This window comes from Lissotriton helveticus, chromosome 11, assembly GCF_964261635.1.
Source record: "Lissotriton helveticus chromosome 11, aLisHel1.1, whole genome shotgun sequence".
Classification (NCBI taxonomy): Eukaryota; Metazoa; Chordata; class Amphibia; order Caudata; family Salamandridae; genus Lissotriton; species Lissotriton helveticus.
Genome location: NC_136072.1, coordinates 1,185,245,315 through 1,185,258,831, shown reverse-complemented (window position 1 = coordinate 1,185,258,831; position 13,517 = coordinate 1,185,245,315). Strand labels below are relative to the sequence as shown.

General features: G+C 43.9%; 1 protein-coding gene across 1 annotated transcript in view; it reads right to left on the bottom strand.

Annotated features, from left to right (window-relative positions):
* The window catches only part of RIMBP2 (RIMS binding protein 2), a 1,305,415-nt gene that overhangs the window by 249,259 nt on the left and 1,042,639 nt on the right, over positions 1–13,517 (bottom strand). Inside the window, exons 17-18 of the mRNA XM_078668014.1 lie at positions 9,296–9,454; positions 4,572–5,282 (exon numbers count right to left, since the gene is read on the bottom strand). Coding sequence (XP_078524140.1) covers positions 4,572–5,282; positions 9,296–9,454 — 870 coding nt within the window. The remainder of the gene's footprint in view (positions 1–4,571; positions 5,283–9,295; positions 9,455–13,517) is intronic.

Sequence of the window (13,517 nt, the reverse complement as noted above, 5' to 3'; positions counted from 1 at the left end):
GGTGTGTAAACCATCACTATCCCACCATGGCCAATGACGTACCGCTAGACTGCTGACCTCGGTGATTCTCAGTGTCCCTGATGGGGTCTGATGAATAGTACACAACAGGGAGAAGGAAGACAAAAGGAGTGGGGGGGAGAGCTGTATTGGAGAAAGTATTATACCGAAAAATGGAATCAGCCATAAGACTACTCAAGAGTATTATGTACAAAGTGACCGTTCTCATCAAAACAAAAATGGTGGCGTCCAAACCACTGGATAATAGTGGAAGTGAGAAGATTCATGGCATTAAAAATTATCCATGAGTGAGAGATGGCAGGCGGTTTGGGGGGGGGGGGGGGTAGAAAGTACCCTTTGTTAGTTAGCATAGTATGGTTACTTTGTACATAATACCCTTGAATAGTCTTATGGTGGATTCCATTTTTCGGTGTAATACATTTTCCAATACAACTCTCTCCACGCCCCCTTTTTCTTCCTCCTCCCTGTTATGTACTTTTCATCAGGCCCTATCAGAAACACTGAGAATCACCGCGGTCAGCAATCTAGCAACCCATCACTGTTCCTGGAGAGACAGTCACGGTTTACACGCCCCAGTGAATGCCATATTTAATAGCGCTCCCTTCGGCCCGCGAGATACATAAAAGGAAGACTGATAAGTAATTTGACTGTGGTGCCTTCCAGACCGCCCACATTATCCGACTGCTTCATTTCCAGTACTCACGCGCAGTAAGGGTGATAAGCACATACCTTCTCCTTATTAAGTGCAGAGCAATGCAACTGCCAGCCATTAATCCATCTATTTCCGCTCAGGCACTCATCACCCTCGCAGTGCACTTAATTCGGTTACAGGCTTGCGTATCCCGCTTCTTCACCCTTGTGGACAGTAGTGATTTTGACTACTTGCCCAATGTAAAATGTATGAGTGTTAATTACATAAATCAATCTTTTTCTGAACCACCTTAATTAATTATCTTTATTCTTCCTGGACGTCCCAGGCGTCTTCTTGTCCTGATGAAGAACCTGTACCACGTTACGGGTCGAAACATCGTTGACATAAAGAAAAAACAAACAAAGAAATCGCATATTGGCCAAATAGTTCATGATAACGTTTGTTGTTTGTTTTTATATATAAACCCCATCCCCCACTATAAACTTGTGATCTCACTCATCATGGGACACACTGGTTTGTGGTTTTTCTTGACACTGGGACAGAATACACTTTCTTTACAATAAAAATGTTTTGTTGTGATATACTAAGTTGATGATCTCCAATATAATTTAATCACAATATATGCTGGTCTGGATGCTTATTTACACGTCGTGCAATAATTGCGTGGAGTGAAGAGTGGCTGATAAATGAAGAATAAATTGAATTACACCAATGAGAACACTTGTGATTAAGGACGTGTTGTAGCCGAGGTTCCCAGAAGTTTAAGGGTGGTTCTCGTTTCATGGTGTTAAATCTTCTGATTGTGGCATGAATTATGACTTGTTTTACAGTGATAACATCATTGTTTTTTGCTTCAATTTTTAATTGTTCTACCTTTAAATTACTTAAAAATGTAGCAGCACTTCGTGACACTTTTATAAAAACAAATAGCAAATTTAAAGAAGGACATATGAATTTTATAAACGTGTTGGTAGTAAAGCAAATGAAACTGCAGGTATTGTTTTTGAAAGAAATTGTCCTGTTGGCCAATTGTTTTGTCTTTATTACAGTCAAAATGCTTGTGAATATAATGACAATAACTAACTCTGTTCTTTTTAATCTAGCTTTTCTTTTCAGCTCATTATTAGGTACATTTTCCTATATTTTTTTACAATATATTTCTGTAAATTGCTCTATAGCTATTTAGCGACTTTCTGAAAAAATATATAAATTAGAAATTGAATTGTACACTTACTTGGACATACCCTGCTCTCTTATGTATTTTTCTCTACACTCGTCAGCAGCATTTTTTGGATTCAAATCCTATATGACATCACAATGAGAGGCGGAGCTTATTTTCAACCTATGTTTAGACGCGTTACAATCGACCTTAATCATTTAAAGCTCAGTGCTGGTCAATGGACCATAACATATATTTTACAGAGACCTGTACTTGCCTTCTAAATTAAAATTGGCCAACAGTTTGACATTGGTCCCATCTTGAAAGTTAATTTTAAAATATCACTTCCTAAACATGCATTTAGAGTGGCTAGCAGACAGCAGCTTTGATTACATGGCACTTGTCAAAAAAAGTTGTCGCAGTATCGAAGTGGGATAACATTTGACCTGCTGTGCATGTGTGACAAAAATAGTTCCACTCCATAAGCGAGGAGTTCAATTTGTTTTGTTAATTGTCCAGTCAACTTTTAATAATGACTGACAGCAGCCTGCTGTACATGCGCACACTTGATCTGGAAAAGACACAGAAAACAGACTCTCAGAGCCTTCTGGTGCGAGTGTACTGCCTACAACAAAGTGTTCAAGGTTTTAAAAAAATATATTTTATTCTTGTCCATTTTTTTTCTGCCACTGAGGTACCTTTTGAAACGTACTTTAAGGGCGCAGATAATGTAGGAATAAAGTCACGCTTCCTCCCAGCAGTGCTCCCATTCACCGTGTTCTTTTCAATCATACATCACCCAATAGTCCTTTGAAAAACATATTTAGGGAGCATTTCAACTACTGTATTCAAGATCTCAGGTGAGGTGATACAACCCGTTCAGTCTAAACAAGACCCTTCCTCTCATAAATGCTTCCCTGGCACCAATGCCGGATTCTGTAGAGGAGGGGCACTGGCTGTGGGTTACTTTGGGTCGCACTCATGATTGGCAGAAACATGTCGACCTAACACGATCTACACTTGGATGTGAGAAACCATTATTCCCTCACTGCACATCCACGATCACTGCTTTTAACTCTATCCAAGGGTTTCACTATTCAATTTTCCCAAAGGGACGGATCGCCTTGAGGTGGTTTTAAGTTTATTTCACAAAAAATTAACCGCGTCACACAAAAAAACAGCTTCACCCTAATCAGGCATCTTAGCACACCTTATGTACATAACGCATCTGAGGTGGGAACCCAATGCGGAAGCACGCCACCAACTAGGTTTGTGAGTGAGGGTTCTTTTAAACAACCTAATGGTTTGCCTGACACAGGAGGGGAAAACACTTGTGACACGTTGTCGATATGGTAGCAAGCTTGTTCTCATCTGTTTGTTGTATTGATAAAGGGAAGAAGTACAGGCCGTTTTCTTCTTCTCACTCTCTTCTTGTTTTTGGTGCTTTGGGTCTCCACAAACCTTCTATCCCTTCCCCAGGATGTGAAGGTCACTGGCATCACCTCTGGATACTACTGGGTGTCAGCGTCATCAGCCTACATACAACCTTGGTGTAGCACGCAAGGTGATCATGATAACGCCACCATACTGAAAAACCCACACTCCCAAGGGTATCCGTAAAGCACCTGCAGACGTACTGCCAACTACTACGAATGCCCAGGACAGGTCGAGCTTAGCAATCCATTCACCAGGCCAAGTGGCCTCACATCCGTGACCCTGATAACTCCACCTCCTGGAGAGGTAGATCTTCTGACAATCCACCAATGCTTAAACATGTCTCTACTACTGAGAAATTCACACATGACCTTTGGACAATGGGTGTTACACACAACAGCATCTAAAATCAAACATTGCCAAAATATGGTTTATAAATGTCTGGCATGATTCCATATATTAATTATTTACTACTATAATCATTATTTTTTTTTACTGCTTCCATGCGTCGGCCGTCCCCCGGCCGTCCGACGTTACGGTGGTAGTGTGCGTCGGACGACCAGGGGCCGTCTGATCTGCGCATGCGTCAAATTTGCCCGCCCCGCGGTGGAATGTGCGCTGCGCCGAAGCGGTTATTACATTTTCAGAAGAAAAAGTGTGCCTATAAGCCTGTAAGAGGCAAGAAAGACTCAAACAGGAAAAGTAACATGACAAGTAGCCCTGTCATGCGACTGATCTGTCCCAAGCCTTACGTATTTCCCAGTCACCAGCCTCTTTGGCAATCCCTCAATTTCCCTACAGCTCATCAGGTATAGTTGGGTTCCACCATGAGCGACACACAGTGATGAGGGAACTGTGCCGCGGCTGCAGGCGCCGCGTCCTGGCTGCTATTGATTGCTGTGTACCTTGCTTTGCTGGGAATTAGGACTGAACAACAGCGTAGCAGAGAACTTCTCTAGTTACGTAAACAGGAATCATATGCATGACATGTACCCAGCTGTATGCAGTAAATGCACAAAGAAATGTCACTTCAGCTAACCCTTAATTAAAAATTAAATTCAGTTGCCCTTCAACAGAAACAAAGCCACAGCAACCGTTATGCCTGAGAAAGGCTCATTGTTACATCTAGAAGCAAAGAAATAGGCTTCAGCCCTACCAGAAGCAAAACAGATGCAGAAATGAAAAGGTGCGGAGCAGAAAACCAGGGATCAGAGCCAAAGAAGGGACACCCAGGGAGAGAAGGGTGAAGGAGACTTGGGGTTGGCAAGCAGGTGTTAAAAATGTTAGAAACAAGCTGAGGTCACACACCAGTGGGTCAATGTGGGATGGCATTGAGGGTGGAGATGCTTCCCTACTTTCAGGAAGTTTATATTCGCTCTTCCGGGCCACCTGAGTTTCTCCACTGCTTAAATTATCGTTTCTAGGCTCAAACGTGAGTATGGCACTGGTTCGGTTGTCTGCAACACAAGTCGTTAAGTCGTCATAATCTTCTTCAACACTACTTTGCCTGGTTAGAGTTCTCTTGCGAGCCAATGTTGGCCTGGAGCTTCTTCGGTCCGGGCAAGGACTGGCTTCTGAACTGAAAACCTGAGCATCTTTTGGGGGCACTGAGTTAAAAGAACTCCTGAAATTAAACCGCAACTCTTCCTCCTCACTCCCACAGTCTAGTCCGCTGTCTGGACTTCTCGTGAGGAATCGAGTTAGTTTGCTCCCTCTCTCTTCGAAGGGGAAGTCTTCAATGCCAGGAGCGCTTCCTGCAGCCCGGTGCTGGACTGGGACACATAAGCCTTGCTGTCGGCCATCTTGGTCTGTCTCAACAGTGCGGCCTCCACGGCCTCTATATCGCGCCCTTTTCAGTTTACAGGAGACACCCAGAACCCCTCTGTGTGACAGTTCGGCGTACTCGCCCTCCTCTTCTGCCACTTCAGGAATACTGAAAAGTTTTTTACTGTGATGGCACTGTTGAGGAAAGTCAGGTTCTTCTGCAAACCCCGCTTCTGAGCCTCTATTCCTAAACTCCTACGAGAGCATGTGATGTTAAAGAGAGGCAGGGGACAAACAATGAGTGGTAAATAAAACGAGGAGAGGGGAAGAAAAATAAAGAAAGAATTAGTTATAGAGGCAATGGTAGACATGCAGTTTATTCCGTGAGGGAAAAGTCATGCTGTGAGTGGAACTCTGTGAAAACAAAGATATGATTAAGAGCTGGCTTGGAGCTGAGATCAGAACAAACACAGACAGCTGGCTGTATACACTGATGCTTCAATAAAGTTAATTCATGCAGTAAAACAAAGAGATGCAGAAAGATGCAGCCAAGTTGAGGGTGAAGTTGGGCGATTGTTGGCTTCTGTTTTTATCCCAACTGTCTTTCTCTCTACAGATGTGAGTTCTTCTTGATTTTTCTATGGGAGAAGCCTGGAATGTATAAGTGTCTGTTTTTGTGCAGACATGCTGTAATCACTATATAAACTCTAAAAGCAGATAGTGATAGAGCCTGGTTTAGGTGCTGATAGTAAGCTTTTCGATTACTCGAGGAACGCTACATCTGAAGGAGAATCGACACATGACATTTCTTTGATATCCTTATCGTGTACGAAGTCCCAGCAGTGGAATGTCCTTCAGATGGAGAACTTCCTCCTTTACCAGTAGAAACCAATGACCTTTTATTACTTGATCTACTACTTACCCTGGGGATCAAAACAATCCTTTGTGACTGTTAAGACTACAAAAGAATCGGTTAATATACATGGCGGGCATGGGCTTGGTCTTGAGGAGTGCAGATAATACCGTACTCAATAAAGAATACGATCACGATTCCTCTGGACGCCTCCGGTCTACCCCTGACCCATACCTACAAAAATCAAAACCTCCTTAATCAGAAATTGACAAAAGCAATACTCAACTTAGCTACTTTCTCACAGCTCACCAAGCCTCACAATCTGAGGTTTAAAATATATTACTTTGAGCGCTCACACATAGGGAGTTAACCCTATTCCAGGACTATCTTTTCCTTCAAACTTCTCCTTTCATCCTCTCATATTCTCTTATCCTCAGTTGTTTCTACTGAGAGGTTTTCCAATACCTTGGTCCTCAAAACAATATAAGTGTTCTCTTTTCTATTATGATCATACTATGATGCCAGATAATCACCATGCAAATCATATCATTGCTTGAAATACCTGCATTTGTAAAGCGCACAGCTACCTCCGGAGAAGTGGGGGCCGTCGGGAAGAGTAAGCGAGCTATTGCCCAGAGTCACCTGGTGCTGGGCTAACCTGCCACCGGGAATCGAACTGTGTACCCCGTGGTCCGGAGTCAGGCACCCTGGCCGCTGCGCCACACCTCTGGACATCTTTGTTTTTTTCTATGAAAATAATAATATAAAAAAACGTATTGAACTGAAAACAGACCTTCCTCCGGAAATCGGATGATATTCTGATACCTGCTAACTCTGAACCAAGCCCGTTGCCCTTCACCTCTGGGTTGTCATGATGATGACATCTTCTAAGCATCTGGAAATCTAAAATCTGTTCTGGCACCTCTGCCACCACCCTGTGTGCCACACTGAGCTGAACTTCTCAGCACCCCTTTCCACTGTTCTATTCAGATAATGTTCCTTCACAAAGGACTTCACAAAGAAGAGGTTGAATATTGCCAGTTTTTTCCTAGCCCTCCTCCAGTTTTACAACCCGAGGAGCAAATAATAAGTAATTTGCAATGCTCTTCTCTGGTTACCACTATTTGCCTTCCCTGCAGCAGTTTGCTTTTCTAAATACACCTGCTAACCTCCTCATGCTAGGACACCACGTCCTCTCTAAGATGTGGCCTTCACGTCATAACTCCCTATCACTGCTAAGCAAAGCAATATATTTTATCTTGTTTTTACCTGGCAGGTAGTTTTGAGGCCCAGATAATAATTCAATATATTTATTCCCAGGTTTCAAGAGTTTCCTCCTCACATTCGTCCCCTGCCAGAGGTTCCGCTTGCCACGGTTAAATGTCCGCAATGTTGAGTTCCTTTTGGTGGACAAGAACACACATGAAAAAGAAGCCAACACTGAAATACTGAATTCAGTGGGGGCATGCATTGGGTATTGTATTTTGTAGATTACACAACCCAACTGTTTTCTAACTTTGGAGCTGATGGCAAGGCAGGTAAACGAGAGTGCTATGTACAATGCCGACGCGACCCTACAAGACAAGAGCCCGCACCACAGATTAAGCCTCGAGTTCACTTACGAACAAAGGGCACGAAAAAGCATATTCATGGATTGCAGAAGTCAATAATAAGGGCGCAAACTAAGTGGAATATTAGGAAGAGGTTTCTCCAGCTCTGGTGGGTCCTGTAGATTAGGATGAGGCTGGGATTTTTAACCTTTTCTGAGGACACATGTGTCTTACAGAGGTTCCCAGGGGTCAACCACAGCCACAAAACTATGATTGAACAACAATCACAGTAGGATAAAGTCCCACATGGAAGGGATATTCTAAAGCGGCTTACAGAACTGGCTCCCTGCTTACACGACTGATACCATAAGTATTGACTAACTCAATATCCTCCTCTTAACCACTAGACAATCTACACCTCTGGTTCACTAGGCTGCATGCCCTCCTTGTAATCACTAGCGCATGCCTCGTCTTCATAACCAGAGCTCTCCTCCTTTTAACCGCTAGAGCATAACTGCTCCTCCAAATTGTAAGAGCACACCACCTTCGCGATGAACCACAAATACATTGCAGTGATCTGAACGTGGCTAATAGTCAAGCCAAACAGCCTCAAGTTCCCTCAGACTTTGAAATGTAATAATAATGATGATGATGGTGTGTTATGTTACATGTGCAATGCATGTGAATGGGGATTCAGTGGTTTGCCAGCTGCTGAGAAGCGTTTTGCAGACCAACAGATCATGGCCAGGTGCATGCATCCCTTGGAGCATCTGGACTTTAAGAAAGTGCAAGTTTACAACAGACAGGTCCACCTTAAAGAGAAGTGGTTTGGTCTCTCTGTGCACAAACATCTACACGGGTTCCTTGGCGGCCACCACCCAGACGTTTCTCTGAAGAGACAAGGATCAGACAATCTCTCACAAGAGGGGTGTCCCTGAGAGTGTGGCTGTTTCCATACTGAGGTTGTCCACTGTACTCTGATGTCACCCTACTTCTTCCACAAAGCGTGTAGTGCACAGGACAGATTTGATTCCCTACAGAGTAGTGGACCCTGCTCCCATTCGACCAAACGTCCCATTTTAGGCATGTTCATTTCCAGTGATGCTAGCCTACTCAAGGCACCATTTGTACAGGATACACCTGCTTGGGGATGTCCCAGAGGACCGAGGGTTTGGAGAAACTTGGGTGACAGATTTTGAAGGACCATCGACACATCAGGAAAGCTGCAGCAAGTTCTCTTAGTGTAGACCGCTTTGGTTCTCCAATCAGGAGCCGATGCTGCCAGGTTCAGTGACCACAAAGAAGCAAAATACAAGTTTTCACAAAATGTCTGATGCATGAAATAGCCTAAATTATAACTTACAATGCCGCAGACCTCGATGTATCTTCTAATCACAACTTATTTGTGGCCATGAGTTGATAACAAAGGGTTTCAGCTCAACTCACCCATGTGACACACACTAAGTGAATGTAACTTCACCAATATCCATGATCCAACCCTGGTTTGGACTTTGAGAGGGTCTTGTGGTCTACAAAATGATTCCAGTATTAGATGGTGGTTGGTGGAAACCTGTACCAATTTCACTCTTCCTTGTCACAGTTCTTTTCGTTAAAGTATGACTTGCCCTTGGAGGCACGTCGACATTGGGCACACATCACCCTTGGAGACACACCGCCCTTGGAGACGCAGCTCCTATTGGTGAGCCCCACCAGTAGACACACATCTCTATTAGCCACATCTCTGTCACCAGGGCACATCTCTGTTAACTACTACAGTACGTCAATCACAAGACCCCATCCCGGTCCCGTGACAGAGTGGACCCTGCTTCGCGAGCCCACCCACGGTCTATGCCTACATCTCTTACCTTGAGGGTATTGTGAGAGGTGACACTAATGCGTCGTCGTGCACCATCTTCTAGCTGCATCTCTGTGTACAGCTCCTCTTCGTCCTCCTCCATAATGTCGGACAGATCAGAGCCTCTGCTGCTCTCCGTTTGGTAGTCATCGCCCTGGGTGTACTGCGGCTGGTCAAGAGAAGAAAGCAAAAGATGGTCAGAGCGCAAGCAGACCAAGAGGAACTAAGCATTAACAACAATCGGCCAGCCCCAACCAGGGGTGTAGGGGAGGTATTGGGAGAAAACTCATGGGACTGGGGTATGGGCATGGCCATATGAGAGAGTAGGAGTAGGAGAAAGCTCAGAAAGGTTGGTCATGGAGGGGTAGAAGAAGTAACAGCATTAAGGCAGCTCAAAGCTAGTTCAAACTCAGTGCATAGTTAGTGGTAGCCAGACCTGCAAATCTAACTAGATCACCTGCTGTGACATTCTTAGGTTTGGTATTCTTTAACATTCACATTTGGAGATTAAAAGGTGTACCTCTTTCAATCCTCGCTTGAATCCTGTAATTGCAATCTATCAAGGATCATTTTTAGATCTCAGCTGCACACAGATTTAGCTCTCCGTTGGGAGACCTATTGTTTCCAACACATATTCCATAGTTGGAGCAGGCTCTTGGTCACCCCTTGCTCATGGTTGAATGGATGTCTTGTCTGTCTCATGTGTACTCTTGTTTTGATGGCTGAACTCCCTCTCCTTGTGTTTGTCCTGCCCAGGAACATTTTGGTCTTGTACTCTTCTGATGAGATAAGCTGCCTTGAAAGGGCTCCTTTTTAGGTTGCACCTGGGCAGCGCAAGCGCTGCTCTGCGATGCATGCTGTATTCGAGTATGGACTTGAAGCTCTGCCCACTCCCTGTCCATATTTTTCATTGTCTTGTGTCATTATCCTTTGTAAATGCAGGCTTCTGATACGTTAATAGTCTTGCTAGTCCCTCCTTAATACCGTCTTGTCTTCATTTGTAACCTCCCATGAGGACTGGTCCTTGTTAGGTCGAGCTTAGCGCAACGAGCATGTGCTGCTCTAAGAAAACAACCTCTTGGAATCACTCTGGACTTTTCACACGCTCGTGCATGTGTTTTTTTTTTTTAGCATCTTTATTGGGCTTTGCGTGCGTCTTTCGAAAGCAATTGGGCAAAGACGGGTGCATGTTCCACCTTTCCCAGGAAATGTATCCGCCCACGGCCTACGGCTTGCGGTTACGAGCAGGGGCGCCATCTGTTCGGGGTCATGTCATCATCTGTTTAGGTTGATCCTAGCGCATCTGTTTTGTGTCAGGTTTCCTTTCCGCCTCCATTAGAAGGCGCGTCCCCTCCATCCCAGCAAGGGACACACCCCACCTCCACAAGAGTGATCTTTCACGGACGCGCTTGTTTTAATTTTTCCTGCCTGAGCATATATGTTCACGTGAGCACGTGCCAGACCTCCCTGCATCATCGCCACTGAAGGTTGTATATGACACTGAGCGTGCCCAACGGACATTACTCAATACTTGTGCAAGAACAGGGCGGTACTGACAGCTTGGAGTATGTGGCGTGGAGGCCTTCATCTCTTCTTCGTCCTGTTTGTAAGAGCTGCACGCCAGATGGATGAGCCCATTAGCACTCTCGATCGGGGGCCAGACAACAAAAAAATGTGCTTTATGTTATGGGTTTGTGTAATACATTCCAGCCTTGTGCCTTATGCTCACACGGAAGGAGGTTGTGCAGCTGAATATAGGCACTCAAGAGTCGAGCGGGCTGGTACAACTGGTTGTGCTTTCATCTCTGTTGTAAACGCAGCCACAACTTCTGAATTTGTGCTTCTCAAATGTATGCGACTGGTAGTTTAGGACATCTATGGTTCAACCCTTCTTTAAATATCATAACCCAATGCATGCTGTTTCCCCGAGCATGCTCTGGACTAGGTTGTTTATTTTCGTTTTTTTTTAATAGGATGGCCTTACTTCCTATATTGGAGTAATATATAGCACCGTATCCAGTGTGTCTTGGCCCCTCGTGCATAGAAGGAAATAGGGCCCTAGGGCGCATACAGCAACATTCAGGGTTCGGTTGGCATCGCCAGGCCTCTGTAACCCGGTGCCACTGCACCTGCTGCACAAATGGATTAAGTCATGTTTGCTTTACATTCGAACAAAACAATGGTGTGCAATTCTTTGTCTCTGACATTTACCCACATTCATTATGGATTAAAATTGTTTGCCACGTTATATTACCTTTTGCTATATAATTTCCAAGTTTCAACCAAAATAAGTTATTTTTCTGGCTTGAACGGATCTACATTAGTTAACAAAAAAAAATAATGTTGCGCTGTACCAGATAGTATTGGTGTGTGTTCAATTTATAAAAAAATAAAGGCGAAGTAATACTGTCACGGAATATTGCGCATAATTTGCCTTTGCTTTTTACATAATTTAGACAACCGTGAGCATAATTTGGAGTTCTCTTGCTGCGTTGTTCCAGTGTTCCTGCTTACATGTCATGGTAGGAACATAGTAAAAACTTTATAATTTAACATTTTAGGTATCGATGTTGAGGATTTGAAGGCCTAACCGAGAGAAAAGCCTCAAAGTGCCTAAAGATAGGTATACTACGAACGGTTGTATGACTAAACAACTACCTAATTAATCACGAGTGCCTGAACCACGAAGGCTAAACAACGACCTGTGCCAAACCACTAATTTTTTAACCACGACTTACTGAACCACGAACTCCACGTTTAACCACTACACCAAACGCACTGAAAATAATCCATCAATCATAATGTCAGCATCCTCGATAGAGTTCCCAGAGGCGCGCGCTGCCAAGCTGCTGCAGCCTTGCCAGTTGAAAGCAAGAAGTTTCTTTAATCACCAAAACAATGTGTGTAGGCAAACTCCGCAGCCTCTCATGCAGATAAACTTAAAGAAGAAGAGCACGCTGCAAGCGCTGAATAGCTAACCACTTGTTCTTCCAGTTGTCAGTAATTTTGAAGCACATTAAAGCAGATTATTTATACAAAAATAAAATTGCAGTCACAAGTCCCTACCTTAAAGTTTTATTTTTTTAAAGTAAATGTTTGCATAGAGCTACAACATTGGCTACAGAGTGAAACTGGTCAACAAGCGCTTTTACCAACCACACCAAACACTTCAAAAATGAAAAATAACCTGTGTCCTGTGATCTGTAATACTCCCTGTGAAAGTTTGCCTTAGGAGTTTATTTAATGCGTTAAAGATCAAGAAGCAGATAAGGATGTGGGATGCGAAGCTTTCCTGAAATGGGTTTCTTCTTAAAAATCCGTAGAAACTAAATTAAAAAGTATGGTCGGTAAATCTGCTTAGAGTAATGGGAGAGAAAAGCAGCACCATCCGAAAAATTCTGATTACGCAGCTTAACCTTGTGTGTCATTGAGACATCTACTGCGACGAAACTTCTTGTAAAAATATTTTAAAAGGAACGCAATACTGATTTTTTTTAAAGCGATCACTGAAATTATGTTTTAATGCAGCAGTTAGATTTTTATTCACCTTCACTTTGTATTCAGATTGGTGCCCCTCATCTGTCCATAGTCCCTCACTCACATTTATTTTATTTCTTTATACGAATACAAACCCTAAAAACAAACTAACTAACATGTACCCCCAAACCCCTAGAAACGAAACCCTCTTACCTGTGTCTGTTTTGAAGCTCCTCTGAACAACGACTTGCACGTGGTTCAGGCTAAGTCGTTGTTCGTGCAAGTCGTTGTTCAGCTTTCGTGACTCCGGAACTCGTTGTTCCAGAGTCGTTGTTGAGGATGTTTCCCACTACGAACAGTAAGGGGGAGGTGGCGGGCTAAGGGGAAGGCTGGCTTTTCAAATTACCAGGTGTTCAACATTTTTCTGCTGGGTAGATGGTGTGGTGGGTCTGTGGCGCGTGGGGTGGGGGGAGTGGTGTGGGAGTGGAAAGGGATCTGAAAGGGCGGCTCCAAGGCCAGCAAAGGAGCTCGAAGAGGGAGATGCCTATTGGGATCATCAGGGTCATGCTAGTATATAGGCAGGGCCACAGGAATTATGCGGCAAGGTCAGCCCAATATATGCGGCAAGGACGAGTAAATTATGTGGCAAGAAGTTGGCAGCATTGCAAGGTTGTGGAAAAGTAAATTTTGCCATGTTCTGTGTCCCTACGTGTCCCCCATCTTATGTTATGTGTGCATGATTAATATGCATATGT